Below are 25,458 nucleotides of genomic sequence, written 5' to 3'. Positions count from 1 at the left end.
GCCAAATATCCTTTGAGAAGTCTGGAGTTTCCCAAAGCTCCGAAAGTCCTTATTCCTTTCAGAGGAGAGGGCTAATAAACTCATCGTCACATAATCTATGGCCCTGGGAGCCAGAATGAATGTTGGCCTGTTGTTCTTGCCTCTTGATTTCCTAAAGCAGAGGTAGGGAACATCCTACCCTTGGGCTGTATAAGGCCCAAGAAATCACTTTGGCAATTGCAGGAAATGATGAGCTGAAATAAGTACAACTTCCTAGTGCTTAAGTTCTATAAGTTGTTAACTTTGTGTGGCCCATAAAAGATGTTATAAATAACCAAATGGTACTTGGCAGAAAAAAGGTTTTCCCACATCTTGTCCTAAAATGTGGTGGAGGTATTTACTCTTTAATGTGTCATTAGTCTTTTGAGTTATTGAGAAGAAGTGATTAGAATCCTCCTGTACCATTATTACTTGACTGCACCAAATGCACATCTCCAGGCTCAACACTTTTGATCCTTTAAAAAAAATCTTCTATCAATGACTATATCACTCTTTTCCCAAATTTATTCTTCTACATGTAGTCAAGCAAAACACAATTGGGCTGTGTCTAAAAATGGAGGACTAATTTTGTACCAGTAACCCCCCTTTGTGAGAAGGAAACGTGCTAGTTAGTCCTCTTAAGCTTGAAGATTTAACTCTTCCCTGTACTCTACTAATAGCCTGATACCTGACACATGGTAAGCTTAATAAATTCTTGCTTGAGAAAGTGTTTTCTTCTTCACCCCCATTTGTTTTTTTGAGGTAAAAATCTGACTATTGCAGATCAGTTTCTATTATTAGGGCTCCTAAGGCAAAAATGATTTAGGATCTAATTCACATAAATCAGTTTTTCATTTTATTAGGTATCTGGAGGCATTCTAGATATGGAATAGAGAAAAGCAGTTTCCTGATTAGCTTAGGTAGTTAAATTATATCCTTTGTAGTGAAGAAAGCTTTATATATTCTCTTTGCAGAGTGTATTGATGGGGAATGACTAGAATTCTTTTTTTTCCTGTTCCTGGAGCTTGCAATGTACTCTGATATCCAACTTTAAATACATGGACTGTTTCTTAATAGCGAAGATATGTGTCCAGAAAAAAGGGACCAAAATCATAAGGGGCAGGTTGTAATGTTTTAACTTTGAGAAAAATCTTAGAAAAATCATGATAGTCTTTAGATAATTGCCCCAGAAGGAAAGTTTAATTGCAGAGCAGCAGATTATAACTCAACTTAAGAAAATGTATCCTAAGTTGGAGCTGTTCTGAGATGGAATGTATTCCCCAAAAGGACAGAGGGAAAATCACTAGACATGAGATAGAAGAGACCTTAAGAGACAAATTTATCCCATCCTTATTCAAATGAATCTTAAGAGCAGGAGTTAATGACTGAGGTCACTTTCAAATCTTAGATCTAAGGAATCAAGAATTGTTTGGTTTGGCGACACTTAGCAAATGAGATGAGCAATTTTAGGTTGGCATTTGCACTTCACAATTTCGACTATTCACCTCAACACTGGCTACTATAAGGGATGAAGTCTGTGGCCCTTCCCTACTGCATGCTGCTAATATTAACAACCTTATTTTAGGCAGAGGCCCTATCCCAAGTATTTGTATACAACACAATACATACATAAAGCAAAACACAAGGGGTATTCAATGTTTATTCAGGGCTGGAGTGAGGTGCACTGGAGAGGCAGACATGCAGTTCGATCCCAGGACCCCACAAGGACCTATCCCAACAGTTTTCACCAAGGTAGATCCAGCAACCCCTCCCTGCAGCTTCCCAGATTGGCCCCAGACTTAAGTTACAAGCTACTTAGATGCTGGTGTTCAAAATAAGTTATTTAAGAAAAAGAATGGGGCAAAGCCTCAGAGTATGGGGAAGGAGCCACCTCCATCCCTGGACCCTGTAGTAACTGTACCATTCTTTAATAGGTTGAATCTATCAGCAGTGCCAACTGTTTGTAAATCCCCAGCTAGATGAAGGCAACAGAAGAGCTTCAGGTCCAAACTGGGTTCAATCAAGCTAAGAATCTCTTTCTAACCAAAGCAAATCTCAAAGACCAAATGAACTCATTTGAGCCACATTAGAGAAATGTTTATCTTTAGTGAGAGTCAATTGGGAAAATGTGAAATAAACTGTAGTGTTACAAAAAGAAAAAAAAAGTGTAAAGTGAAAACCTCTAAGGAGATGAGTCCTTGATCAGAATGGTTGTCCCTAACTTCCAGGTGGATAGTGAGCAACTCCTCTGAGAGGGGGCCCAGTCTACCTGACAAGCCCATACAACTCAGCTTTCTTACAAACCTCAAAAATTGGGAACCCTAGCTTTGAAATAGAACACATCGAAACCTAAGTAAAAGGAAGGTTCAAATAACCTATTTTGTAAAATTATTTCTAATCATAAATCCTACTCAGTTGTCCCTGTGCTAGAATTGAAGTAGTGAGGGTAAGGTGAGAAGGGCGGAGGTGAAACAGTCTGTGTCTGAAATCCTCTTTCTCCTCTAATTCTGCCAACATTGCTATCCCACACAGACTGTGCCCCCCCAAATGGTTCGTGTTAATGGCTAGGTCTCATCTTGTGGCAGAACTGCTGCAAACTCAAGAATGGGAAAGGACTCTTCAGCTCAGTACCAAGATGCCATCAACAAAAGAGGGTCCCGAACATGTGGGTGACGGGCACTGTCACTTGGCAGGCTCTCTAGTCCCTGAAGTTCAGAGAGTAAGATGGAAGTCATTGCTTGGTGAGGGACTTGGTCTTCTGAGTCAAACCAGCCACACCAGTCTTGACTCCTCTCTGATTTGTTGATGGCCTGAGCACTTAGAACAATCCCCTGCAAACCAAGGTATCTGCTCCTCAGAAGAACTTGTCAGTTCAAGATAGTAAGATGGGATTCCTCAGCTCTTTTGGCTGCCCAGCCAGGAAAAGAAGAGTGGACGGGGCCGTGGACGAGAGGCTTGGTGGATGCGCACTGTGCGGGGAGACCGCCATACTTTGATGGTATTATCGTCACTGGCACTCAGCAACAGCTCCTGTTCCAGGGGACTAAAGGCCACAGAGTTGACCACATCTTTATGCCGGAGCTTGGCCAAGCAGATGTTGTAGTGTCGGTCCCAGACATAGCCGTGTCGGTCTTCGGCACCACTGTAGGATACATGTGAGACAGGATAAGTCAGAGCTAATCGGAGTTTATCCCCAAACCCTTCACTTTGTCCTTCAACCCCAGGGTAGATACTATAGGTAGAATCCTGAGAGAAAAGCCAAGATCCCTGTAGTAGGAAAATAGCTATGTGCTTGACTACTCAGGCCCTTCCCCATCACGAGTGTCCTGCCTCATATTGCCCTATATTGCAAGCTTGGTTCCTTGGCTTCTATTGGTACTTAATGCTTAGCATCTCTTCTCCCATTCTGAGTCCTATTCATATGACGATCTTGTATAAATGAGTAGAAATCACCTCAACCCAAATTTCCCCACCTCAGCTGGGATAGAAGTCTTCTTCCCTCACCACATTTCCCCCAAGGAATCTGTCAATTCCACCTGGGATGGAAGCTTTATGGATTTGGGCTTTACCTGGCAACAAAATCCCTGCTGACATCAAGGAAAATGAAGAAGCACTCATCATTGGGAGTATAGGCACGGTGGGCCCTGAGGGCCCTCTTCACTTCCTTCATAGTCTTAAGGTCAAACACGTGTAAGTCAATCTCCTCAGCAATAGGTGGTGGTTGCATGGGGTCTGACACCACTGAGCCACTGGGCCATGAGCGGCTATTGACATATAGGTACCTGGATAAGGGGAATGAGAAGTTTGGATCTCAAAAAAGAAACCACTGATGCCCCCATGAAGGCAAGCATGCCTCAGTCAATGACCAATTCCTGCCCCTAGGAGCCAGTTTGGTTGGTAACTTGCTCCCCAACCGCACCTGTGGTCAGGTGACAGGCCCATCCCAATGATGTGTCCGTGGATATCGATCACATGATCCAATGAGTCAAAGAACTCATCTGAGCGCCGCTCCTCTCCCAGCACTGGCCCTGCTGTTGTCATCTGGTGAGGAAGGATCTGCTTAATCCCTAATGGGGAAAGAGAAAAGATTTAAGGTGAAGGGGCAGGAAATCAGGCTGTTAGGAACTGTGGTCTGAATAAGTCTCGAGTCTTTTCTACTTCTACTCTACCCTAAATATTAATACTTCTGTCCCTACCACCAAAAGCATTACTTAAAATAACTGGACTAAGAATGACAGAGCCCAGGATTACAAAAGCAATAAGAAAAAAAGTAAAGATAATAAATGTCAATGAAGATACCTTACATTGCTCTGGAGCTTTTAACTTTTTTCCCAAAGGGTTAGGTAACTTGGGTTCTTATTTTTCTTTAGTATCTCCAGAAGGACATGTATCATCTCTAGATTAGAAGTGTGGAAATTGAGGAAGGGTAAGTGATTTGTCATTTCCAACACTTCATGACCTTGTTTGAGGGTTTCCTGGCAAAGATATTGGAGTGGTTTGCCATTTCCTTCTCCAGCTTGTCTCCAGAAAAGAAACTGAGGCATGAGAAGCTGAAGCAAACAGTAAAATGATTCAGGTTCACACAGCTGTCTGGGGTCAGACCTGAATTCAAGAAGGTGAGTCTTCCTAAATGAAGATCTAGTATTCTTATTGATTTCACCCCCTCACTGTCTTTTTAAGTTACTCAAGAGGTAAAGAACTAGCACCAGAGTTGAAAAGAGACCAGAGACACCTTGTAAAATAGTGCTGGGCCAGAGGTATAAAGAAGCTACGTCTATCAGTTTATAGAGCCATGAGTTTTTGTGTTATATCTCTTCCTTCAAACAGAAAAGCCAGTCATTCAGTTAGGAATTACTACTACTGTAGCTTTACTGGGCTCTTCTTAAGTCCTACGGGTAGTTATCTACCTGAAAATGGCTACTTAAAGGCTGTAACACTGCCACCTTGTGGTTCTGAACAGCACTACCAGGCATAGAACAGTTAGGGACCTCCTGGCCTTCTTTCCTCACTAACTCCACTCTTCAGTTCCTCAAACTCACTTCTATCCCCTCCAATTTGAGAATTCTATTTATACCCAGTTGGTTCTTCCTTTTCTTGAGCACTCAGATAACCTCTTTATCCTCTGGGCCTTCTCTGATCTCATCTCCCTTTTCCCTTCAAGTTAACACTAATGCACTGCCTATATGAGATGCTCTCACTCCTGACCTTCCTTTGGCATCATGAGGTTATATGAGTTTATCTTGGTACCTATCTGGTGTGGGGAATAGGTGAGGCAGCCAGTGGTAAAGATCAAATATTTCTTCTTATCACTGCTCTCTATGTTGGCCTCTGGAGCTTTGGTCCGTCTCTGGGCCAGAAACTCTGCAACTTTGCTCTCCAGCTCTTGTTCTGACAAGACAGGTCGAGCCCGCCCCTCCATGATATCATCTAGGAAGCGCCGCAACCCCTCCTTGGAGCCCCGCAGGGACTGGGTCTCTGGTGGGAGTCGATCCCAGCCATCTTCTTCCTCATTATCACTGCCCAGGTCAAAAACCCGACAAGGAGAGGTGGTGACAGAAGCCGGCTGGGGTCCAGCATCCAGCAGGAGGTCTGGGTTGTCATAGCGACTGCAGTCTGCCACCATCACAGTGCGGATTGTGCTGGCATTGAGGTTCTGGATTTTGAAGAGTCGCTTCACCACATTAACATTCTCTGACTCGACATCCTGGAGGAAAGCACAAACTAAGAGTAAGAAGCATTCTAACTGCATTATGAAGTCAGTATTGGCTCAAAATGTGGGATACCTACAGAACCCTGAAAGGAAGATTATTAGTCTCACAGGAGGAAAGATACCTCGCAAGGTTGAATAGCCCAATGTGTCTCAGAAAATCAGGATTATAAGTATATATAATCCCCAACTTCAGATAAGATCTTTCTCTAGACCTGCTGTCATGTAAGAACCCTACCCATAAAACAATCCAAGGACCTCTATTCCCCTTAATGCTAGAGTCCTCCAAGAATCTCAAGAGTGTCTGCCTGACCTGAAAGGCATTGTTGAGCCAGAGCACAGAGCAGGATGTGATGTCTCCAATCCGATGTAGATTCCCAGAGATCAAATTGGTTTCATTAAGCCAGCATCCAAACACATCATATGGTTTGTTTCGTACTCGTGAGAGGAGAGCAAAGTTGTCTGTTGAGCAGAAAGGCAAGAAATGAAGGAAAGCGTAAAATAAGCCAGGGATGAAGCTGTGGCTGAATGGGAGGGCAGAAGTGGTGTCTGTCCCTCTACTTTTGGAGAGGAGAAGGCTCTCTCTGGGGAGCCCCTGGCAATAAAAGAAAAATACTTTATCTGGCAAAGTGAACTGGGGGTGGTTGTGAGGAAGGTACACAAATGGGGGATGGCTCTATATTCTTACCCAAGCTGATGACAGCAATCTCTCCTGATGAAGAATTGTGGGGCCCCAGGAAGACTCCTGACACAAGGAGCAGTGTGTCATCCTGGTTAAACTGGGAAAACTGGGTGTAACTCCAGTTGTAAGGCCTCATGTTGGAGCTATGGAGGAGTGAGATGGCCAGGTCATTGTTCCAGATCTGTGAGAACAGAAAGAAGAACAGAAAGGGGACTCATGCTTCAAAGGGTGAGATTCCCATTAACAACATCATTCACCTTGTCCGACAAATCTTAAAAGCCAATATGATAGGAGGAAGAGTCAAAGCTGAAAACATCCTAAAGCAAGATTCCTATTACAGCTTGGGTCACTATAATCTAATTTCCACAAATCAGTGCAATTGTTCCACACTCAATACACCCAATGAATGCATCCCAAGGAGTTAATTAGTAAGTCCTGATAGTTCAGCTCTGTGTGCAATGGTTCCCATTCCTTTCAGGTAGAAAAAAGGCCCAGGAAAAAAAACTATCCTGAAAGCTGATGAACTCTCTTCCTAAAGTTGGGTGGGGATTCTGATGTGACTCAAGCTAGTAGAGGGGATGGCAAGAGATAAAGGAGCTTCACACTTTGAACTTCAGCAATTTGAACAGAGCTGTAAGTGGTAACTGAGTGAGATTTCTCACCAGGAGATCTATAAGGAACCCTAAAGCTAGGGCTACTGACCAAATTTCCCAAAATAATCTCATCTTAATATCTCTATGTGGGTCAAAATCACTAGGGCTAAAAGATGATTTCAGATTGGGAGGTGATTTCAAACCCAAAGGAATGTAACTAGCTAAGCTTTAGTGTGGCCACAATTTTAACTTCTCCCATCTTTTCAAGTTGGACACAAGGACTTAAAAGGCTAAATATCCAGAATCGTTAGCCAGGCCAAAGTATAAATTGAAATCTTCATATTCTTTCCATTGTTAATGTTTTGGTAATTTTCTTTGTAATTATATATAAAACTCACTTATGATCTTCCAAAATCTCCATTTCTACCTAGGTTTATGTTTGCCTCAAAAAGTTATTCTGACTCAAGAAGCCAGACTTATCTTAAGACATGGGCCTATTTTGGTAAAGGACTTTGGTTAGGACTCCCTAGAGAGGGTGTGTGGCCCCAGGGAATAGAAGGCACCTTGGTTCAACAGGAACTACAGTAGTCCAAGGTACTCTGCAGGCTCTAAGTCTTACCTTTACCGTACAGTCCTTGGAACAGGATGCAAACAGGTATCCTGTATGTGAAAAGCTGAGATGGAGGACCTGATCAGTATGTTCTCTCAAGGTCTGTACTTCCACACAAGGGATGGTGTCATAGAGCCTCTGAAACTCCTCATACCAGGAGACAGCAGCTGTACCACACAAAGCCAAAGGAGGGTATCATTTTGGGGGCAATAGGGCAAAAAATGAGGAAGGTACAAATGATTTCTAAAGAGCAAACTTGTTTTTTATAGAATAACCTAATAAAAATAGCCATCGGCTGTGCTCTGCTGATTTACTGGCAGGACCCCATCTCCTCCAAATCTGCATACAAATTACCAATATGAAGCTCCATAAATATACTGTATTTCCCCTAGATATTAATATATTGCTCTCTCTACAGAAGGCATCTGAGAACCTGTGGGACCTTAGGTGAGTCAATTCCCTTTTCAATTTCTTCTTCTATAAAATTCAGGAGTTAGACTAGATGATCTCTGTCTCTTGCAGCTTTATATCTATGGCCCTGAGTAATGTTATTCCAATCTGACCAGGGGCCAGTCATCAGCAAACTGTGACACAAGTTTCATGTATCTCAAGCCCAGTGTTTAACTCCAAGACTTAAAAAAAAAAAAAAAAAAAAGCTGCCTCCTTCCCCCAGGGAAGATGGTGCTCAACCTCAACTTTACCATCTATTCACTGACCTGGATGACGGGGGACATCTCGGGCCACTTGGTAGTATCGGTAAAACAGCTCCTTCCACAGGAACTCATCTCGAGACACTGCCTGCCACTGGCGGCACACCAACCCTGCGGCTAGCACATCTTCATGGCTCAGGCTCAAGAAGATCTGGTAAATAATACTGTCTGGAAGGAAGGGGTTGCCCCCATCATCCATCGTGTCATTCTGTCCCCAAGGACTCTGAAATCACATGCACCTGAGTCAGACAAAATAACAAGAATGGGGGGACAAGGTAGTGGCATAATAAAAACCAACAAGAGCAAAACTGACATTTATATATACCATTCGATCTTCACAACAACTTGAGCTAGGCACCATAGATATCATTATACCTATTTTGTAGACCAGTTAAACTTTTAAGCACTGACTATGTGCTAAGCCCTGAGCTAAGTACTGGGGATACAAAGCTGGCAAAAGAGAGTTCCTGCCCTCAAAGAGATAATCCAATGATGAGAAAAATTTAAGGTCCAGAAGACTTGACTATGGTCACAGAATAAGATTGAGAAATATTTATTTAGGACTTCCTGATCCCAAATCTAGTCTGGTTGCCTGGCCTACTGAGGACTAAGGAGTAAGGAGAAATGGATAAGCAAAGCAACAACAGGAACAGAGTGTCTGGGGCTCAAGTAGTCGCCTTGTTTCTCATAGTAGTCAAATAAACATTCATTAAATACTTGCTACCAACTAGAAACTAAGGTATTGAAGATAGAAAGATAAAAGTTAAACAATTTCTACCTTCAAGAAGTTTATGATCTAAGCAAGAGACAAAGATAATACTTCTAAATTTAAGCTACCAAAGGTTAAAACCACACAAAGACTCTTGGGACATTATTCTGTGTTTATAAAAAATAGTTAATTTTTTTGGTGGGGTAGGACAGAGGAGATAGGGAGCTATATGTCCATATATATATATATAGGAAAGATAATTGAGAGGGGTGAATATTAATCTAAGTTGGCAGGAGACTCTTCTACAATTTTCCAAGGATGTACCAATAATCTAGGGATAAGGAAAAGAAGGCCACCTCTGGTCTGCATTATTGCCTGCCTTCTTCCAGGCTAACAATCTCTGCAACACTGGCTTTCTATGGACTTGACCTTGAAATTATTGAGGAGCTGGTCTTAGACAAGGATTTTTGAGTACAAAACAAAGGGTGGCAGGCCAAACGTTATGGCCCTGGAATTATCCACTTGCTTTGACAATTCCTACAGCCTGGGACCCCTTCATTCAGATTTGCCTCCCAATGAGCTTTCCTCGACCACTTGGGCTCCAGGGACCAAACTTTTCAGAGCACTGAAAAAGAACTAGCCTATCCTGTCCAAGGAAGGCCAGAGGGAGCTGATCCTTGATTTCTGAAACCTAGGTCAAAGTCAAGACTTTATCTGTGTGAAGAATCTTCTAGGCAACAGACCAAAATGTGATCCTTTCCCTGGTCAGGAAACTAGAACTATTTGCAACAGTGGATGAAAGAACAATGGAAAATTGGAAATCAAGGTGTAAGCAAAATAAGGAGCTTGCCCGGACCCAGGGAATGAGACAAATGCTCACCCTACAGTCTATGAGGCTCTGCTAATTTCTAGATTATATAAATGAAACGCAGGATTTGGGTGAAGAGTTGTAATCCAAATTCCTGGTAAATAAGGGCCTCTAGTCTGGGGGTTCCTTACACCTTGTTCTCCCTAAATGTGGGGTACAGTTTAACAGAACGGTTGCAACGATACTTGCCAGGGTCGCACAGTAACTTTGTGAAGGGCCGGTGAGGGACCTTTGGGAGTGGGGTGAGCTTCAATGGGAGAGCAGGAGATGAGGCTGGCAGGAAGCCTGGTCTAAGAGGCTGGAGAGGGAGAGAAGCCCATGGGCAGGGAAGCGGAGGACAGAAGGGATGCGAAGGAGGCGAGGTTAGAGAAGGCGCTGCCGGGGAAGGGTGGGGGCCTTCCCGGCATTCTCTTGGGGGAAGGCGCTTTCAGGAAAGGGATCCCTTAGGAGAGATGCTGTTGAGGAGAGGAGCGCTCTGGGGTCAGGCTGGGCCCCCAGGGATTCACTTTTTTTGGGGGGACTCTCCTAAGGGTCTAAGCGGGGCATTCTGTGGAGGAGGGATCCCTGGAGCAATCATTCCTGAGCAGGAGTCCCTACTGGGGGGAGCTTTGAGAGTGAGGTGTCAAGGAAGCAGGCTGGAGAGGGGAGTCCTTTGAAGGTGAGGAGTCTGTTAGGAAGGTGGGCCCCGGGAGGGGGAGGGGGAGGTGTCAGTTGGGAAGGTGAGGGGTCTCCCTAGGGAGGGGCTCTTTGAGGATGAAGTCTGCTGGGGAAGGTTCCCTAAAGGGGTCCTTACTGGAAGCTCCATTAGTAGTGAAGTATCTGTTGGGAAGGGGTCCCCGCTGGGGGGCCTTTGGGAGAGTGGGGGCCTTGGGTTCTTTGCGGTAGGGTATTCAGGGAGGTGGAAAAGTCCCTATTGGGGGTCAGGGAGGTCCCTGCGGGGGAGAGATGTGTCAGGTACTGGGCTGGGGTGGGGGGGTGTCCCGCAGGGGGACGTCTCTCGGGTGGGAGGCCTGCGGGGAGGAGGCCTGCCTCGGCGGGGCGCTGTCGGGGCGCGCTCACAGTGGGAGAGAGGCCCCCGCTGGCGGGGCGAGGCCGCAGGACGCGCTCCCCCACTCACCCCACGGGAGCCGCCACACGGAGCCGGAACCGAAGCCGGAGCCGGGTCGAGGAGGGGGGCGGGGCTCGAGGGGAGAGGCGAGAGAAGCCCCGGGCCGGGCCGCTCTGCCCCCGGCCCCCACTTCCGCTCGCGCGCCGAGTCGCCGCAGCCGTCGCTCTCTCCGCGTCTCTATGATGTGGGTCCTCCCCAGGCTGGATGCCTCGAACCCAGAAGCATCGATGGTGGCTCCTCCCAGCCGTCTCACCCCGCCTTCTCCCCGCCCAGGCTCTCGCAGTTCTGGTTCTCGTGCTCGCCTCCTTCCTCTTCTGCGCCTGCACCAGACCGAACACGGTCCCCAAGCAGATTGCCGCCGGCCACCAGGAGGCAGCAAGCTTCGGTTCCTGAGCCGCGGGCCGCCTGAATCTTAGCAATAACGACCTTCAAAACCAATGAGTGCAATCCGTTCTTTGTACCGGTCAAAAAACTGAAACCGAAAGCGGGGGTGCTCTGCCCGCGGTCACGCTGTGATAACGAGAATAGCCGTAGGCCGTGCAAACTGAGCTGCAAGGTCTGCGACACTCGCCCCCACACTCAGAGGCACAGGGCTTCTCGTTTTCTCCTAAGCACGGTTCTAGCAGGCAGGCGCTATTGTTATCCCCATTTTACAGATGGGGAAGTCTAAGAAAAACCGAGGCTAAGTGAATTCCTCAGTCGCACGGAGTCAGTAAGTCTGAATCTGAATTTGAACTCAGGTCCAGTACTTCAAGGTCATTTCTTTATTCACGATATCTGTCACAGTCTCCCACCCCAAAAATAGAGTAAGGAGGGGCCGCTAGGTGGCGCGGTGGGTAGAACCCCAGCCCTGAATTCAGGAGGACCCGAGTTCAAATTTGATCTCAGACACTTCACACTTCCTAGCTGTGTGACCCTGGGCAAGTCACTTAACCCCAGCTCAGGAAAAACACACAGACACACACACACACACACACACACACACACACACACAGACACACACACACAGACACAAATAGAGGAAGGGAAGCAGAATTTGAACCAAGGCTCTCTGATTTCAAACCCCCAGCTCTTGCGAGGGCTACTTTCCGGTCTGGAGATTCAGGGAGCCTCTGGTGAAATGTACAGCATTATTGTACTGCTATAACTGGACACGTGGGCAGAATCACGGAGGGGGGGAACAACTCCCTGAGCCCACACTGGCACGGCCAGCGCTTGTGGAGCGAGAGAGAGTCTGAACCCACGGCGCCTGGGCCGGACCACGGGAACTGCAGTCGGAGCCCCGAAGGGCTGAGGAATCCTCCAGGTCCCCTCCTCGTTTTCCAGACGAGCAAACGGAGGCCCAGACCAGTGACGGGCCAGCTCCCGCAAATCTCAGTCCGGCGTTCCTTCCTCCGGTCCACGGTTTTCTGTTCGGACTGTTACTTCTTCCCGAAACGGCCCACACGCACCCTTTCAGCCTCGGCTTGTGGAATTCCCACCCACCTCCAGACAAACTGTATCAAGCACACCTACACCGTCAGTTCTTCAGCAATTCCAAAAGCGCACATACCGTGTGTATGTACTGAAGAGAGTGGGGACGGAATCCCTTTTCCAAATTTTTTTTTTAATACACATTTCTTTATGAATCCTGTTGGGAGAGAAAAATCAGCACAAGAGGGAAAAAGCATAAGAGAAAAAATAGAATAAAAAGAAAGAAAAAAGTGAACATAGTGTCGTTGATTTACATTCAGTCTCCAAGAATTACTTTTCAGAATATTTGAATTACAGAAAATTGCATTGAATCAAAGAATAGGTATTGCAGCCTGTTCATGCTGCAGGTTGGTTTTTAAAGTTTTAAAGTACAGAAGTATAATGTCTTTGAAAATGGAAGTAACATTTATTTAGTTAACTAGTGAATAGGATGCATTTTGTTTATGCATATATTATATATCTGGTATGACTTTAATGAACTTGATGACATTTTAGATCATAGGATACAGCGTATTAATAGCTAAATACTGAATCACAAAGAAACTCTGATTGTTAGTATCACTGAATTTAGATTATTGATAGCTGCTTCAGATGTATGGGTATAACACAGACGGGGAAGTTGATGGCCCCCTCAATTTCCAGTTCTTTGTAAAGGTCCAAAACTTGTAAATGCTCTTTCTCCTTCAGTGTTGAGCACCGGGCTCGGTGGTGAATAAATCTTTGTCAAATGGATGAATTCAGCCACTAATATTAGCAGCTTCTGTCAAAGTCCTCCTCTGATGCCTTGTTGAGAGATTATAAATTCCCTGAAGATAATGTCTTTCATATATACTTTGGCTTCTCTGTTGCTTGCTCATATCAGACATTGAATGAATATTTAATGGATTGAACTGAATCCTGTCACGGAGATCACTTTAAGTTCTTAAAGACTGTTCCATTAGGGAACAAACAGACGTAAGTGAGCTAGAAAGGATTCTAGAATTGGGCTGGTCAAGAACTAGGCATGTGATTGTCTTGCAAGGAAAATTCAGCAATGTTCATCACCAGATGTTTGTCCACTAGAGAATTTTTTTTAATAACTTTTTTTTTTTAACTTTTGAAAGACTGCTAAGACACAGAAGTGTGGCAACCTTCTGCTTTATTATTCTGAATGTCACTCTCATTTATAAAATGATCACAATGATGTTTTTACTTTCAACCTTAAGCGGTAGGATGCTGTCGAAATGGATAGAAAGCTAGCATTGGAGATGGAAAGCTCTGCCTTCCCTCCTTCACTCACTGGCTTGGAGAAGTCAGCTAATCTCTCACTGCTCCAGGATCTAGGCAACTCCAGACCATAGTTACAGTGAAAATGCTAATCTGCTTTGTTGGAGGGAGTTTCCTTACCTGGGAATTCTCCCCCTCCCCCTGAGCCACACAATATTCTGGACAACTCTAGTACTGCAAACTATCGTCAAGATGCTGAGCATCTGATATGCATTTTTTAAAAATCATTATAGCTTTTTATTTCAAAACATATGCATGGGTAATTTTTCAATATTGATCTTTGCCAAATCTTCTGTTCCAACTTTTCCCCTCCACCCTCCCCTACCTCCTCCCCTAGATGGCAGGTAGTCCAATACATGTTAAATATATTAAAGTATATCTTCGATACAATACATGTATACATGTTTATACAGTTATCTTGCTGCACAAGAAAAATCCGATCTAGAAAGAAAAAAATGAGAAGAAAAGAAAAATGCAACCAAACAATAACAGAAAGAGTGAGAATGCTATGTTGTGGTCCACACTCATTTCCCATAGTTCTCTCTCTGGGTGTAAATGACTCTCTTCATTACTAAACAATTGTCCAAAAAATGAATTTAAGTTCAACTTTAAATTTAACTCAAGTACTAACAAACGTAACTTATGGAACAGGTTTGAATCATCTCATTGTTGAAGAGAATCATGACCATCAGAATTGATCATCATATAGACTTCTTGTTGCCATGTGCAATGATCTCCTGGTTCTGCTCGTTTCACTCAGCATCAGTTCATGTAAGTCTCTCCAAGCCTCTCTGTATTCCTCCTGTTGGTCATTTCTTACAGAACAATAATATTCCATAACATTCATATACCACAATTTATTCAGCCATTCTCCAATTGATGGGCATCCACTCAGTTTCCAGTTTCTTGCCACTACAAAAAGGGCTGCCACAAACATTTTGCATATGTAGGTTCTTTCCTTTAAGATCTCTTTGGGATATAAGTAGAAACACTGCTGGGTCAAAGGGTATGCACAATTTGACAACTTTCTGAGCATAGTTCCAAATTGCTCTCCAGAATGGTTGGACTCATTCACAATTCCACCAACAATGCATCAGTGTCCCAGTTTTCCCACATCCCCTCCAACATTTATCATTATCTTTTCCTGTCATCTTAGCCAATCTGACAGGTGTGTAGTGGTATCTTAATTTGCATTTCTCTGATCAATAATGATTTAGAGCACCTTTTCATATGACTACAAATAGTTTCAATCTCTTCATCTGAAAATTGTCTGTTAATGTCCTTTGAACATTTATCAATTGGAGAGTGGCTTGATTTTTTATATAAATTTGAGTCAGTTCTCTATATATTTTGGAAATGAAAATTTTATCAGAACCTTTGAATTTTAAAAATGTTTTCACCTGGGAATTGTCTAGATCAATGAGGTCAAAGGTCCAGTCCCAATCCCATTATCGACTTTACAGGATTATTACAAGGAAATGAGAGCTACTGCTAGCACAATTCAGTAGGAAGGATAGGATACACTTGGAAACATGTCTTACCTAATACTTTGGTGAATCTAGCATCGCTCTTCTATAAGGTTTCTCTCCACTAAAGGAAGAAAGTAGGCTTTCCTTCATACTTTTTATCTTATGAGATTTTATATCTGCATTTTCCCATAAAGTCTCCACAAAAGATCTACTCATCTCTGGAGCCTCTCCATTGGTTCTTTTGTGGAAGGGAGGCAGGACAAACATACCTTTCATTCTGTCTGACTGTCTGTCTAGTGCTATCTCTCAATCTCACCAACTAATGTTTTCTGGACATGCACTCCTTACCTACATTTTATACTTTTTTACTGCTCCTCAAATATTGGTCTCCTTACACTAACCATATGTATTTCCATTTCTTTTTGGGTGTGTTGTAATTTTAATGTTATTGTTCTTTTAAATGGTGCAGGGAATTGCTGAGAGCAAAATGGAGTCATGGGCAAAGGGCTGATTTTGGAGCCAGGAAGTTGGGCTCTTAGACCCATTTCTTATATATGTTAGTTGTGTGTGGACATCTGAACCACACAATATTCTGGACAACTCTCTAACACTGCAAACTATCGTCAAGATGCTGAGTATCTGATATGCATTGACAGAGTAAATTTCTATACTAGAAATTCTCTATACTTGTATAATTAGTGATCCAAACCTTTTCTCTACCCTGCTACATATTTATATGTATGTGCATATATGTAATCTTGCTAAAATAAATATAATTAGTAACTATAGTGCTTAATGACTTATTAAGAGAAACAAGTTATTGATCCTCAAATCAGTCTATTGTTATCCTCATTTTACAGTTGAGTAAACTGAGATGAAAGGTTAAGCAACTTGCCCAGAATCACAGTAAGTATCTAAGATTGGATTTGAATTCACATTTTCCTGAAGTCCTCCAGATCCAGCTGAAATAAGGGAAATGATCTTTCATTTCTACAGTCCTATCTGTTTTACTCAATCAACAAATAAACATTCTTTTTTTTTTTAACAACACTATGCATTTCTCATGATGGCAGTGTTCAGACCAGGGACTCCCCAAAAGCAAGGTGTCTAAAAATGGAGGTTCCCCCCCTTGGTGAAGTACCTCTCCCTCTTCCCCTTGACCCATTTAGGCCCTGCTATGCAGATAGATGGACTCTGACTTATTGATCCGCCTTTCCCTGGCTCTGAGACCTTTCCTCCTACCGCTAATTCTCATTCTCATTGAGTAATCATCACTATGCTGCTATGGAGGTCTGCCCTTCTCCTCCCTCTGCTCCTGGTCCCTGGCACCTCTGCTCAGAGACGGAAGAAGCCCTCACCACCTCTGGTTCTCCTCGACAAAATCCAACCTCAGGCCAACTTTGACCCTCATCAGGTAGGGGCAGTGAGGAAAGTGGGGAGACAGAGTTGGGCCCTTCTCCATTTTCAGTTTTTGGGGGGAGGGAGAGACACAGAGAGAGAAGCAGAGGCAGGGTTGCTCTAAAAAAACTCAAGGACCCCTCTTGCCCCAAGTAGGATCTTCCCAGTGATCCCAAAGCTGAGGCTAAGATGAAGCTTAAGAGGCCTCCTTAGAACCAGGGCTCCCCAAGATGAAGCTTCAGACACCTCCTTTAGAACAAGGGCTCCCCCCAGAAACTGAGCAGAAATACCTTCAATCTTGTTGTCTACCTGTAAGCTATCCTAAAACTTCTGGATCTTGTTCATTCTGTCCCATAAACACTCTGCTCTTAGCAACTGAAAAAGGTTGGAGGGAAGGGTTTCTTTTGCCTGCTAGCGCCTGGAGAGTTCCTCATTCCCCTCTGGCTACCCTGAGGCTGTTCCCTAACCTAGGAGCCATGGTCAAGGTTCTCTAGTCCCAGTCCACTTGTCCCCTCAGTTTTCAGGAACATGGTTCCTGGTGGCAGTATCCTCCAAGTGCAGCCATCTTCTGGAGTCTAGCCACAGGTCAGAGGCTACATGGATTCAGGCTATGGTATCCGGCCCAGCCCTGGCTGTCAGCACATTCAGGAAACTGTGAGTAAACTGCAGAGAGATAGCCTGACACAGAGGGATGTGAGTTTAATGGTGTTTGCTACTTATGATATGGGAAGGATGTGTGACTTGCTCTCTGGATAACTAAAAAGAAAAGCCTTCCTCTCTCGAAGGGGTCCCAATTTCCTTTTATGTAAAATGAAGATATTATAGTATATGGTTTTTGAGGTTGCTTCTGCAGTCTTAATCCTGCAAGTACCTTTTCCTATGACATTAAAGCATTGTTACAGGCCCTAAGGTTTGCAAGGCATGAGTCATCACAACAACGCTGGGAAGTAGGTGATAGCATTTCCATTTTACAAATGAGGAAACTGAGGCAGTCTGTGAAAAAGTAACTGTCATACAGCTAGCAAATGTGTTCAGATAAATTTGAACTCAGTATTTCCTGACTCCAAGTTATTGCTGTCTCCACTACCTAGATGTTTACATGAACACACATATACATGCACAAGTCACAGGGTATCCCCCAAAACTTAAAACAACTAAGACTTTTGAGGCAATTGTGTCATATCTCTTAAGAATTATGATACTTATATCTCTCTTATATACTCGAAAAGGGGTCAAGCCTGTCTTAAGCCAAGGCAATGAAATGGGATCAGGAGGGGTTTATCATTTCTTTTTAGGTAGATTTATTAGCATCCAGATTCAAAATGCACATTGTATTTTGCATATTGCCTCAACCAAAAAAAAAAATTACACTTAATAATATTTTATTTTTTTTCCAATTACACATAAAGATAGTTTTTAACATTCATTTTTGTAAATTTTTAAGCTCCAATTTCCTCCCCTTCTCCAAATTTTTTTTTTTTTTTTTTTTTTTTTTTTTTTTTTTGCTAAGGCAGTTGGGATAAGGTGATTTGCCCAGGGTCAGTCACATAGTTAAGAAGTGTTAAGTATTAAATATCTGAGATTTGAATTCAAGTCCTTCTGACTTCAGGGCTGGTCCTCTATCCACCACGCTACCTCACTGCCCCAAGTCTTAATATTTTAAAAACTTTTCTTTTCCTGCAGCTAGAAAATCATGAATATAGGATGTGCTGGCAAATTTTTAACAGCCAATTCTCCATTAAGGATACAGGACACATTTTTACATGTAGTCTACATTATTAACTTTTCTACCATCATTTTCTTAAGTCTAGACTCTAGAAAATCAACAAGATGACAATTCAAACCCTGATTTGTAGTATTTGTTTGCCGATTTCCAAGCTGTAATTGCTTATGCTAAAAATTTAAAAATCAACCTTGTTTAAAAAACATACCTAGTGGCATCTAGTAAAAAAACATTGTTTTTTAAAATAATAATAATAAATAAAATAAAAATTGTTCTTTTAAAAATGATAATAATTTTAAAATAAGTAAAATGAAAACATTGTTCTTGAGTTTTTATGAATCAATATTAAATCCAGGCACTTGTGGGCAATAGTTCAGTCTATAATAATGATCTGGCTCTAGTCAGGTTGAGTCCTCCAAAATATTTTAAGCTCTGTATTTGTATTTTGGGGATTTTTCATCTTCTAGTCCATGAAAGACACAAAGAGCTTTTGATGCATAATTATATCCACCAATTCATGTCTTAGTATCCAATAGGTTAAAAAAATAACTGTTTTTATTATTATTACTCCAATACTTTTACCAATATAAGTTTACCAAAGTGGGTGCTCTTTCTACACTGGACATCACAACCCTCATTTGCCTTAGGAGACAAATCTTTAAGAGAGTTTATGGTGAAAAAATCAAATCTCCCAGCAGTCAACCTGAAGGAGCCTCATAAAACCTTTTGAAACCACTCCTTATACAAGAAATGCAGTCATTACCTGGTCCAAACTCAAAATTTTTCAATCTTGATAGGACCTATCAAAAGATTAGTTGCTGTCTTGAGGAGGCAGGAGGGAAGAAGAAAACTTTGGAACACAAAGTTTTTTTTTTTTAAATTAATGTTAAAAACTATCTTTACATGTGTTTGGAAGAATAAAATATTATTTTTAAAAAGTTACATTCCTTTGATATAGCCTTCAAGAACCCAGGGTCACTTCTATACTATGATCATAATAATAGCAAGAACTTTAAGATTTGAAAAGGACTTTACATATTAGCATAATCTTTTCATTTCATCCTATAACAAACATATGAAGTAGGTGCTGTTATTACCCCCATTTTACAGATGAGGATACTGAGACTCAAAAAGGTTATCTGCTCAAGGTTACAGATAATTCTCATTCTTCCTCTGTATCCCTTTCCAATCTCCCTTGAGATCCTTTCTTCAGTGTTCCTTAATATCTAATTTAAGTTATTTTTTGAGTAACCCTTGAATCAGGGTGACAAGTTGCCTTCCTTATCTCTTCCTTATCTGCTCTTTAGGGATGGGATCTGTTGGCAAATCAAACAAAAATATGAGCCCACTGAGCTTCAGGGCAGATACCATCTCCAAGGTAAGAATGGGTATTAGGGGAGGGGATATAGAGAACAACAGTGATTAAGAGGCCCAGAATTGAGAAGTCCTAGGTCCTGACTCAATTCTAATGAGTACTACCTGGAAGGAAATGATGGGAGGAGAAAGGGATAGTAGTAGGTGTTTGAATTCTGGGAGATGCACCCTAGACATTGAGAAGATGGGAGAGGAAATGGAGATAAACAGGGTGACAGCTACTGGGCGTCTGAGGTGGAATTTGAATTTAGGAGTTGCAGACTTCAGGCCCTGGAGCAGGTGCTCTCCTCTTCTTTAAAACATTAGATCCAAGGTGAGATGACAGTTTCTGTTCCTAGGTAGAAGACAACGCAGCCGTGGTGTGGAAATAGTGGTGGGGGAGACAGATTACCACCAATATGCCATCTTATACTACCAGAGGGACCAGCAATTCTCCATAAAACTCTATGGTAAGAAGGGGGCTAGAGATGGCCATGGGACAGAGAGTAGCACTGAGGATGGTGGAGAAAGAGAGGCAAGAGCTGAGACTCATACATCGCCCATCTTTGTCCCTAGCCTCTGATATTTGCACTGACATAGAAACAAAAAAAAAATAAATTGAATTTTGATTGGTCTCCCCAAGCATCTTTCAGAAACCCATTCCCAGAACCACTTCATTTCTTCCCCTGCAGCTAGGTCCTTCCCTGTTAGTGATGATGTCTTGAGCAAGTATGAGCAACAAGTCACTGATGCCACATTAAGTGAAGACTTCATCTTTTATTTCCCCACTTATGGTGAGTTTCCCCACCCATGTTACCTTCCTATTGGCTTAGCTCTTGAAACCAGTCTCTTATATTCTAGGCTTTCTCAGAATCTCAGATTTGGAAGGGACCTCAGAGGAGCTTCCCACTGCCCATGTCTTAATGCTCTCTTTTCTTAAATTTTATTTTTTTAGTGATATTTGGAGTTTTAAGTTGTCTCTTTCCCTTTCTCTCACATTAGAGAAGGCCAACATTTGATATAAATATATATGGAACCAATAATATAATGCATACTTCCATATATCATTTCTTTCTCTGGAGGTAAATAGCATTTTCCTTTTTAAATCCTTTGTAGTTGATTTGAGTAATTATATTATTCAAATTATCTTAGTTGTTGACAGTTATTCTTCAGACACTATTACTGTTACTATATATAATCTTTTGTAGATTCTGCTCATTTCACTCTGCACTGTGTCATGCAAGACCAACCTGCTTGTCATTTCTTTTAGTACAGTAGTGCTGCATTACAATCATATACTACAACTTGTTTAGTCATTCTCTAATCCACATCCATCCCTTTACTTTCCCATTCTTTGCCATGACCAAGAGAAGTGCTATAAATATTTTATAACATAATAGTTTTCCTTTTTCACTTTGGGAAACAGACCTAATAGTGGTATTGCTAAGCTAAAGATTATATTCCGTTTTATAATTCTGGGCATAATTCCAGCTTGCTCTCTAAAATGTTTGGATCAGTTCAGAGTTCTACCAATAGTATATTAGTGTCCAAATTTTTCACATCTCTTTCAACATTTGTCATTTTCCCCTTCTAGCCTTTTAGCAAATCTAATAGGTGTAAGATGGTATTTCAGAATTGTTTTTATTTTCATTTCTCCAATCAATAATGATTTAGAACATTTTTTCATGTGATTGTAATTGCTTTGATTTCTTCTTCCCAAAACTGCCTGTTCATATCCTTTGACCATTTATCAATTGAAGAATGACTCATACTCTCATAAATTTGACTCAGTTATAGCTATATATATATATATATATATATATATATATATATATATATATATATATATATACTTAAGCTATCTGAGAAACTAACTATAAAATTCCCCCCCCCTCCCGTTTTCTTTTTTCCTTCTAATCTTGGCTACATAAACTTTATTTATATAAAACGTTTTTAATTTAATGCAATCAAAATTATCCATTTTATATCCCACAAAGCTCTCTATCTCTTGTTTATTCACAAATTCTTTTCATCTATAAATTGGATAGGTAATATGGTCCTTGCTCTTCCAACTGACTTATGACATCTCCTTTTATTTTTTTATTTTTTTTAATTAATTTTTTTTATTATATATATATATTTTTTATAATATTATCCCTTGTATTCATTTTTCCAAATTACCCCCCCTCCCTCTATTCCCTCCCCCCGATGACATCTCCTTTTATATCTAGGGATATCACAACTTCTTGAAAACTCAGTTTTCCCAGCTGTAAAATGAATTCAATATTATCTCTTAAGGTCCTTTCCAGATCTTAATTCTGTGAGCCTCTGACTGAGTGGACAACTGGTGATTCTAACCTTGACTTGACTTCCTCCCTTCCCTTTTCCTTTTCCCTCTATTTGGGCAGAGACTAAGACAATAAAGATTTTTAATGGGTACTCCCAGTACTATGGCACCTTTTGTGCCTACTCAGATGGCCTAATCCTTTGACCTCTACACCCACAGGGTTTTGTGATTCCTCCCATGACTTCCAGATCCTGGATGGTGAGTGCAGCTTTGGGTTTGGGTTGGGAATAAGGAATGGGGAACATACAAAGAAGGCATCTTGGACCATCCCCAACCCAGGAGAATGGGCACTTCATTGTTAGCTTCTCCCTTCACCAGAAACACACAATCCCATATAATACCTTATTATATATCCATAGGGACTGACAGCCTTTTATTTTCTAGGAGCCGAACAATATCAATATGGTTTAGAAGAAAAATATCTAATGTTGGATTTAAGAGACCTTACTCTGAACTCAGATACTAGCTGTGTGACCTTGGATATATATCAGCAAACCTCCTGGAGCCTCAATTTCCTCAGTGAGCTCCAGTGAATTCTTTCTCTTTGTTGATTGCTACTTATTTTTGTTAATTTTGGAAAGTTTTCTTGAACAATTTCCTGAAATCTGGTGTTCATGTTCTTTTGTTTTCCTAAATTTGGAGATGCTGCTGTGTCTTGACCTACCTTCCAGGGCTGTAACTTGAGGCTATATTTTCCAATTCTTTCAATAATTGAATAATTTTCCAATGTTATTTTTCTACTTAAGAGTGTTACCCTATAGTCCTGATTTTTGCTATGAGAAGCCTTCTTCAGTTGGGTTTTTGACAATTATTATTACTTCTTTCAGACCTTTAAAAAATTTAATTCTAGCCTCAGTTTCCCTAACATTTTTTTTTACTTTCTCTGAACTGTTGTGATTTTCATGATGGTGTTAATTCATGTCTAAAATAAAAGCATCATTTATTCAGATTGAGGCAGTCTTAGAGGATAGCTTACACTGTTCCTTTTCCATCTGTAGTCCTGCTGGTACTTTTACTACTTTATCTCCTCATTTTTTCCCCATTGTATCAATGTTCTCCACTTCTCTCCTCTGTTTTATCTGATTTTCATTTTCTTGTGTGATTTAAAAAAAAAATCTATTCATCTGACTTTCTCATGCTAGTTTTTTGAGAGGCATATGAGTAGGAAGCCTCTGATATGAACGTTGAATTCTTCCATTTTGAGCAGAAAGTCTTCAGGTTCCTCATCTGTAAGATGGGGCAATTCTTTCCATCTTTTAATTACAGGGTTGAGATGGAGAATGTTCTTGGTGCATACTATAACACTATATGAATGTGAACTATAAGAGTTACAGTTCACTTGGTCTGAGTGGTGGAGGCATAGGCTACAATTGACCATAATTCTCAGTCTGTTTTCTGTGTTGCAGAAATGAAAAGCTGAGTTGGAATGGAGAGGCCGGGGCCTGGCACAGTACCCCTTCAGTGAGAGGGCAGGCGACTTGTCAGCTGCTTCCAGACTACAGTCATATCATGACTACTGTCCATTCAGAGATCGGGGACTTGTTCCCAAGATTCTGGGACTGGTGCTTTTTCTAGACCTTTGACCCTATTATTTCCCCAATCCTCTAATCCAATGACCCTAATTCCAATGGCTTCTGATTTTACTGACTCCTGTCTCAAGCATGGAATTTGATTTCCAGGTGGCTCCAATAGGTTTCAGCCTTTTTTGGGCAGGTGCCCCATATCTGAAGGCATTTCTTAAGTCTACAAAGTCATCTAAGGACTTAGACTGGAGTGTAAGAAGATGATTTTTTTTTTCATTAAAATTGTTCCTGTCAAACCTGAAGAATTCTTTTAGATTATCTCGTTTCTCTCTGACAGAGTCTGTCTTAGAATTCATATCCAACATTTTATAGACCCTATAATCCTCTTAGGCTATTGTCTTTCTGACTCATCATTTCTAGTCACTGAGAAAGGATGAGCCAAGGCCACAAATACTAGGGAACGCGCATGCACGCACCCGCACGCGCGCGTGCACACACACACACACACACACACACACACACCCTATTTTGGCAAATATTTTAGCCTTTTGTTTAAAAGAAAGAAAAGAAACAAAGAATCTTTGAGTAGTGGGGGTTGATACATCTGTTCATGAATCTCTCTTTCTCTCAGGATTCCTTAGGAAGAAGGATCAAGGTCTCCCAGTAGCAACTGTATTTATTCAGCCCAAGAAGAAACAGTTTGTTCCTGAGTATTATATGCCTTCCCATAGTGGCCCTGTCCTTGAAGCCTTGAGAAAAGGATAAGATGGCAGAAGATCTAGAGCAGGGACTGGCATGGGTTTCAAGGGAAAAAAATAAATGTGTACCAAGGAAGGAAGTGGAGAGCCACAGGCCATTCTCTGTCCAGAATGAGACGCTAAATGAAGAAGCAGTGTGGTATGGTGGGCAAAGAGTCCTGGGCAAGGAGTGAGGAGACATGGGTTCTGAACTGGATCTACCTCCAGCTGACTATGTGTGAATCACTTCTTCCAGGTCTGTTTCCTCATCCATAAAATGAAGGAATTAGACTAGAGAGTTCCCTAATGTCCTTTGAATTCTGCCAGGTAACTATGATTCTCTGTGAATACAGCTTTCTTTCGGCTATGAAATTGTTTATAAGCTTCTTTCCTTTGACATCACCATTATTTAGAGCTTCTGGACTCATGCTCTCTCAGGCTTAGACAAATCACCCTTCTCTAGTCCCTGTTTCCTTATCTGCAAATTGAAGGACTTGGTCTAGAGTTTTTAACCTTTTTACAAGTCATGGAAATATGGAAAAGCCTATGTATGGACCCCTTTTTCAGAATGTTGTTTTTAAATGCATAAAAAATTATATAGGACTGCTAGGAAAAGTAGTTATATTAAAATAGTTTTCTCGGCTCTTGAAACCATCCAAGATGGCAGAATGGAAGGAAGCAGTACAGCCCCAAACTCCTCTCACCACTACAACACTCTAAGAAGGCCAGAGTAGTATATAGGAAATTGAGGGACCATTGGACATCTTTCCAGTCCAAGGTCATAAATTTGACTAAAGACAAGTAATTGGGGCAGGATTTCTGGGATGGGAGTGGACTCAGATTCCAGACACAATGCCCAGAGTTCTAAGCTAGACCAGCAGCAGAGAATAGAGCTAATCACCTAGCCATCAAGCACAAAAGTGAAGGGTCTTTCAGAGGATCAGGAACTCAGATTTCATGCCTAGAGCTCCTAGCTAGTCCTGCAACACACAGATTCCCAGAATGGACTTTGGACTTAGACTCAGCCTAGATCAACTGTTTCAGAAGCTAGGAAATGAACAAAGCACCCAATTGACCCAGTCAGGCAGAGGAGATCATAGAGTCAGTCACCACCACAAGGGAAGAGGGGTCAGGGTGTTTCTCAGAGGCATCAGAATGCCAATT

At 41.9% G+C, this 25,458-nt stretch overlaps 2 protein-coding genes across 7 annotated transcripts; one reads left to right on the top strand and one right to left on the bottom strand.

The window, feature by feature from the left end:
• Positions 1–1,661: 1,661 nt before the first annotated feature.
• On the bottom strand, positions 1,662–11,439 carry FBXW5 (F-box and WD repeat domain containing 5). Of its 4 annotated transcripts, none has more exons than XM_074289105.1 (10): positions 11,015–11,439; positions 10,087–10,195; positions 8,327–8,559; positions 7,620–7,777; positions 6,414–6,588; positions 6,039–6,187; positions 5,266–5,722; positions 3,938–4,085; positions 3,588–3,800; positions 1,662–3,160 (listed from the first exon to the last, which is right to left on the bottom strand). In XM_074289105.1, the coding sequence occupies exons 3-10, from the start codon at positions 8,517–8,519 to the stop codon at positions 2,914–2,916; spliced, it is 1,740 nt and encodes a 579-aa protein (XP_074145206.1). In that variant the 5' UTR covers positions 8,520–8,559; positions 10,087–10,195; positions 11,015–11,439; the 3' UTR covers positions 1,662–2,913. The 4 variants fall into 4 exon arrangements, with proteins under 4 accessions (XP_074145206.1, XP_074145205.1, XP_074145204.1 ...); XM_074289104.1 differs by having other exon boundaries at positions 8,327–8,543; XM_074289103.1 differs by lacking the exon at positions 10,087–10,195.
• Positions 5,655–23,859, top strand: C8G (complement C8 gamma chain). Of its 3 annotated transcripts, XM_074289107.1 has the most exons (12): positions 5,655–6,635; positions 8,029–8,057; positions 14,396–14,515; positions 16,074–16,119; positions 16,383–16,627; positions 17,129–17,265; positions 19,642–19,712; positions 20,047–20,157; positions 20,380–20,481; positions 22,194–22,232; positions 22,419–22,553; positions 23,441–23,859. In XM_074289107.1, exons 5-12 carry the CDS (start codon positions 16,490–16,492, stop codon positions 23,452–23,454), a joined length of 747 nt encoding a protein of 248 aa, XP_074145208.1. In that variant the 5' UTR covers positions 5,655–6,635; positions 8,029–8,057; positions 14,396–14,515; positions 16,074–16,119; positions 16,383–16,489; the 3' UTR covers positions 23,455–23,859. The 3 variants fall into 3 exon arrangements, with proteins under 3 accessions (XP_074145208.1, XP_074145209.1, XP_074145210.1); XM_074289108.1 differs by lacking the exon at positions 22,419–22,553; XM_074289109.1 differs by lacking the exons at positions 5,655–6,635; positions 8,029–8,057; positions 14,396–14,515; positions 16,074–16,119 and having other exon boundaries at positions 16,468–16,645; positions 17,136–17,265.
• The last annotated feature ends 1,599 nt before the right edge of the window (positions 23,860–25,458 follow it).

This window comes from Sminthopsis crassicaudata, chromosome 2 (assembly GCF_048593235.1).
Source record: "Sminthopsis crassicaudata isolate SCR6 chromosome 2, ASM4859323v1, whole genome shotgun sequence".
Classification (NCBI taxonomy): Eukaryota; Metazoa; Chordata; class Mammalia; order Dasyuromorphia; family Dasyuridae; genus Sminthopsis; species Sminthopsis crassicaudata.
This window is presented reverse-complemented; position numbering and strand designations above follow the sequence as displayed.